The 5,647-nt window shown below is 42.4% G+C and overlaps 1 protein-coding gene across 1 annotated transcript in view; it reads right to left on the bottom strand.

The window, feature by feature from the left end:
- TAF1 (TATA-box binding protein associated factor 1) overlaps positions 1 to 3,225 on the bottom strand; it is an 80,933-nt gene extending 77,708 nt beyond the window's left edge. The window contains 3 exon segments of the mRNA XM_006779672.2: positions 1,606 to 1,722; positions 1,856 to 1,970; positions 2,991 to 3,225. Coding sequence (XP_006779735.1) covers positions 1,606 to 1,722; positions 1,856 to 1,970; positions 2,991 to 3,170 — 412 coding nt within the window. The 5' untranslated portion in view covers positions 3,171 to 3,225.
- Between the last annotated feature and the right edge of the window lie 2,422 nt (positions 3,226 to 5,647).

Raw genomic sequence — 5,647 nt, 5'->3', positions numbered from 1 at the left:
AAGAGGAAGCTACAAGCATAGATAAAGGCATCCTCAGAGGACAAAGGAACTTAGAAAAGAACATGTCAGAGTACTCAGACTCTACCTAATGCAGCATAATTCTTTCCAGGTCAGCTCATAAAATCCAACTAGGAAACCCCCACCTACCCTCTTCCTTACCATCCCTAGCCAAGACCATAAATCTACCTGAAAAAGTACAACATCCTCTGAAAATCAGAGCTGCTACCACCTTTCCCTTAGCCTAAGTCAGGATGCTCAAAAATAAGTTATGGCCCAGCCAGTGTGGCTCAGTGGTTGAGCATCAACCTGTGAACCAGGAGGTCACGAGTTCAATTTCCAACCAGGGCATATGTCTGGGTTGTGGGCTGGATCCCCACTGTGGGGCATACAGGAGGCATCCGATCAATGATTCTCTCTCATCATTGATGTTTCTTTCTCTCCCTCTCTGAAATCAATAAAAATATATTTTTAAAAAATAACAGTTATGCTATATGACATAGCTATTTTGGCAGCTCCTCAAAACTAAATATAACACTCTATACAAAAACATGAGCTTGTAGCTGATTTATGTCTTCTTATGATGAATAATTTTGCTTTGCATTCATTTATCCCACCTTCCTCAAATGATAACAATATCCCTGAAGGTGTAAGGCCTGTATTTTTTATTTTTCTGGGTTATTCCTTCTGTCTGTGGTGCAGTTCTCTTTATACAAGCAGCATTCAAATCCATTAACTGGCCCTGAAAAAACTAAATTCAAGTACTTACCAAGGTTTTATCTACATTTCTCAGCAGCTTGAAATCTAATTCAAAGAGGTGGACAATGAGCAACTTCATATAAAAATTTCAAGGAGGAAGAGGTAGTGTGGGGCTGAGGAAAGCATGAACTATGACCTAGATTCTAGACCACAGAACTGAGCTCAAGATCGGAATATGGATTTTATTATCTTTGTACCATACTGTCCATCACAGTTTATAGCACATGACAGGTGCTCAATCAAAGTCTAATAAACTGAGTTGCTGAATTAGTCCAGGTCTGCCACTACCTAACTGTAGAACTTTTAATAAAGTTCCACATTTTATTAAAGTTCTCTAATATTCAAGTTTTACTAATCTATGATGAGGTTAAGAATAATTAATCACTAAGACCCCTTCCAACTCTGACATGATTCTATAATGCAGCACATTACATATGTGGTAAGCATTAAGTGCATTGTGTAAGCATATAGGTAGTTAGTGATTAACAGAAGTTGAGCCAATAAATACATGTGGTCATTTATATGACATTGTAGCCTTAATCCTTCCTTAAGGACAAAGACTGAGTTTAGATAGCATCTAAAACAGTACCATGAATGCTTTAGCAACTGAAATACCAGATGATATCATCCTTACTTAACATTCATCAAGAATTTGGGATTAACCAGTATGAGAAATAAAAGCCTGAGGATGGCGACATACTCTGCCGCAGAGCTGAGCTCAAAAAGGGTGAGAAGCAGAATGAAAGCACAGACGGCAAGAACAATGACAGAAACCACATATAGAAACAAATTGGACTACACAGCAAGAAAATGCACTGGAATGCTCTGATGATGACACCAAAGAATCACCTGAGTGGCAAAGGGGCTGCAAGCTCCCCATTGTTTGCTGGTATCTTCGACTTTCATCTTCTGCTACCTCACTGATGTCTGAATAGTCCACAGCATCTTCTGTGCTCCTGATCCATCCTGTAAGTAGAAGCAGGAGGACAGAGCTCAACAAAGAGCAACTCTCACTCCCTTAGGTAATTCCCATGGAAAAGTACATGTATAGTAAGTAGCCAGCCTCCTCCCCCGCCTTGCTCCCCATGACCCACATCACCTTCATCATTTACCAGAGCACCGTCATTCCCAGTCAATTCTTCATTTGCCGTGAGTTCCGTGATCAGGCTGCCCAGACCCAAAGCCCCCAAGCCTGCCAAGTGCTTCTTACACTCCTGAAAAAGACAGCACCAGAGGGAAGACAACAACTAAACTCAAGCTTCCCACACCACAAGGCTTATTTCCCTGGTCTGCATAGCTACAAATACACAAGAAAAATGACGATGCTGCATGCTAAAAGGAGCATCCATCACATTCAAGACTGTAAGGTACATCTTCCTTCCACTAAACTCCACGCTGATCAGACCTTTATTAACATATGCCCAATTTCATCACCATGTTTTAAAGTAACATAAGCAAAGATAATTTAAAGAACCACCACCAAAACTAAATTAATGGAACAGGAGTTCTATGAATAAAAGCTAAGGAAACTGAGGTCATGTTGGATTAAAGAAAACAAGGCAAGAACTTGTTTTGCTAACGTGTGTGTGTTGAAGGGGAGGAGGACTATTGGTCAATATTTCCTCCAAGATAAAATGAATCTAAATACAAGTAACTGAGTTTCAGTTGGGCACGTGAAACAATTTCATGGATGTCAGGGAACACTGGGGAAACTATCCAAGAGGTGCACGGGGACCACAAAAGGTCTGCCCCAGATAGTTTGAACACTCATGTCCTAAGAACTGGGTCCTGAACCATATGATCGCTTGCCGGTTCTGTTCAGCCCTCTAGCTCTAGCTCTAGAGCCATTTCAGTGGAGCCATGTCAGAAAGCAGGCAATTTCAAGAATCCCCAAGAAGGTTCTCATAGAAACGGTTTGAAAGCAACTTCACTAGAAGCTAAGCTATTTTTCTTGCTACCTGGTCAGTAAAGTTATTTCCAAAGCCACCCACATCAGCACCCCTGAACTTACGGTGGCTTGCCTACCATTCTCTCTGCTCCCCACCCTCGCCCAGAACTGAGCCCCTCACTCTACGTTACTGCACGCTCTACTAGGCTGCTACCTGCTTGTCGTTCCCTCTCTTCCAACGCTAACGTTGCCCTTTGTTCTCGGGTCCTAAGCACCCTCTACTCTTCTCCACTTCCTCTCCTTAGTCGCACCACTACCAGACCTAAACCCACGCCAATCCCCTCACATCGTCCAAGACGCTTTCCCCCTCCAGCTGCCCGGCTCCATTGATGTTGCCGAAAAGGAATCCAGTTAAAGAAAATGGGCAGCCCCCAGTCGAATCTTCATCGCTGTCCGTGTCTGACATGATGGCGGCCGTGGCACCCGCAGCGGCTGCGGGAACCTGCAAATCCCTGCTTGGACCCATGTACCGGATATACGAATATTAGCCGCCCAGAAGTGACTCACGGTACTCCCTGACCTTACCCACCCCTACCGGAAACGAAATAAGGGAAGGCGGGGGAGAAGGGGGAATGACCCGGAAGGACCGGTTTTCCTACAAGAAAGTAGAATTGGTGTTACTACTTTACTAACGGCTTTTGATTCGACCATACACGATCAGGAGGCTGGATATCTAGAAAGTGATTGGCCAAAGAAAATGTTCGGTCCTGCCCCTTATATTTACCTGCGCAGGAGCATTCTCATTGCACCGGATCTTCCACCAATCGGAAGGAGTGGCCTGGATCACGTGGCTACGTCAGGTCACACGTTAGACAGTACACGGAAGTAAGGATGAGAACTGGTGGTGTTTGTGTGCTGTCCGCCAATTCATCGTTCAGTCCCAAAGAGAGATTAGCTGTAAATTGCACTGTGCCAGAGGTACCTTTGTAAGTTGGTTGTTTTTGACATTTCCCCGCACAAATGGGTTTTTCCCTCCATTTTATTTAGGAAAATGTGAAAGTAAAGCATGAGTAAAATGAGCAGCCGAACCTTCACCTGGATTCACAGTTAATATTTTGCCAGGTTTTTTTCTCAACCATTTGAAAGTGGGCTACAGATACCGTGATTCTTCACGTCTAAGTAAAAGACTTTTTTACATAACCACATCAGCATTATCACATCTTTAAAAATTACCATTGCCGCCGAAACCGGTTTGGCTCAGTGGATAGAGCGTCGGCCTGCGGACTGGGGGGTCCCAGGTTCGATTCCGGTCAAGGGCATGTACCGTGGTTGTGGGCACATCCCCGGTGGGGGGTGTGCAGGAGGCAGCTGATCGATGTTTCTAACTATCTCTCTCCCTTCCTCTCTGTAAAAAATCAATAAAATATATTTTTTAAAAAATTACCATTGCCTAGTTGGTTTGGCTCAGTGGATAGAGCACGGGCACACAGACCAAAGGGTCTAATGTTGGATTCTGGTCAGGGGTAGTACCTCGATTGCAGGCTCTTCCCCAGCGCCCCTCCCTCGCCTGTTGCCGAGGGAGGCAACCAATCCATAGATGTTTCTGTCTCTTCCCCTCCCACTCTAAAAAAATCAATGAGCCCTAACCGGTTTGGCTCAGTGGATAGAGCATCGGCCTGCGGACTGAAGGGTCCCAGGTTTGATTACGGACAAGGGCATGTGCCTTGGTTGTGGGCACATCCCCAGTGGGGAGTGTGCAGGAGGCAGCTGGTCAATGTTTCTCTCTCATTGATGTTAGTAACTCTCTATTCCTCTCCCTTCCTCTCTGTAAAAAATCAATAAAATACATTTAAAAAAATTTTTTTAAATCAATGAAAAAATATCCTTGGGTGAGGATTAACGAAACAAAAAAAATTCACCATTAATCCAATATAATTAAACATGCAGTCCATATTTAAATTTCCCCAATTGCCCTCTAAGTGGAACATTTTACATTTCGATCCACGATCCACTCAATCAAGGTTTCTGCTTTGCACTTGGGTTATCTCCCTTTAGTCTCTTAATCCAGCCTTTTTGTGTTGCATGACACTACATTTTTTTAAGAATTCAAGCAAGTTGTCTTGAGAATATTCCATATTCTGAATTCGTCTGATTCAGGTTAAATATTTTGCCAGCTACCTGAAGACACCAATATGGGTGATGCTAAATTTGATCACATAAAAAAAAAAAAAAGGTTACCACCAAGGTCTTTCCATCAAAAAGGCACATTTTTTCTTTTGTAATAAGTAATCTATGGGATGATACTTTAAGGTTGTGCAAATATTGTTTCCCATAGTCCTTGCATCCAGTGGGTTTTAGCATCTATTGATGATCTTTGCCTGAATCAATTATATTGGGAGAGTGTAAGAGGGTGACTTTTCTAATTCTTAACTTCCTCCTATATTTATTAACTGGACTTTATCACTAAAGAAAAACTAACCCCTTTTATAACCTTTCTCACATCTTCAGTGTGTTATAATCTAGCACCATCATTTTCCTTTTTGATGCTCAAACTCTCCCAAATGTGTCCAATGGGAACCACTTCACTCTGGCTCCTCTGCCCTTTCAACACAACCCACTAGTTTTTGAGTACTTCTTTTTTTTGGCACAAGATGTTCAAAGCTTACTTTGTACATTCTCTGCCCAGGACCTGCAATAAACCATTTCTCCAAGGAGCCCTAGTTCCTTTTAGTGGAGACGGTGTTTAGAAACTGGGGTATCATTATTTGTATGCCCTCTCTAAAGACAGAGCTAAAAAAATAATGAGCTTATACTAATATCTCCAAATCTAATACCACAAGGTTCTCCCTCACTTTTCCCTATTTCATATTCATATATTTTCTTACAATGAAAATTCTGGTTCCCAACACCAATATATTTACCTATTTCAAAATTACAAAGCCATACCACTCCAATAAACTTTAGTAGATTCTTTTCAGTTTTCTATCCTTTGAATACATCCTG

This window comes from Myotis davidii, unplaced genomic scaffold, assembly GCF_000327345.1.
Source record: "Myotis davidii unplaced genomic scaffold, ASM32734v1 scaffold1983, whole genome shotgun sequence".
NCBI classification, from domain to species: domain Eukaryota; kingdom Metazoa; phylum Chordata; class Mammalia; order Chiroptera; family Vespertilionidae; genus Myotis; species Myotis davidii.
This window is presented reverse-complemented; position numbering and strand designations above follow the sequence as displayed.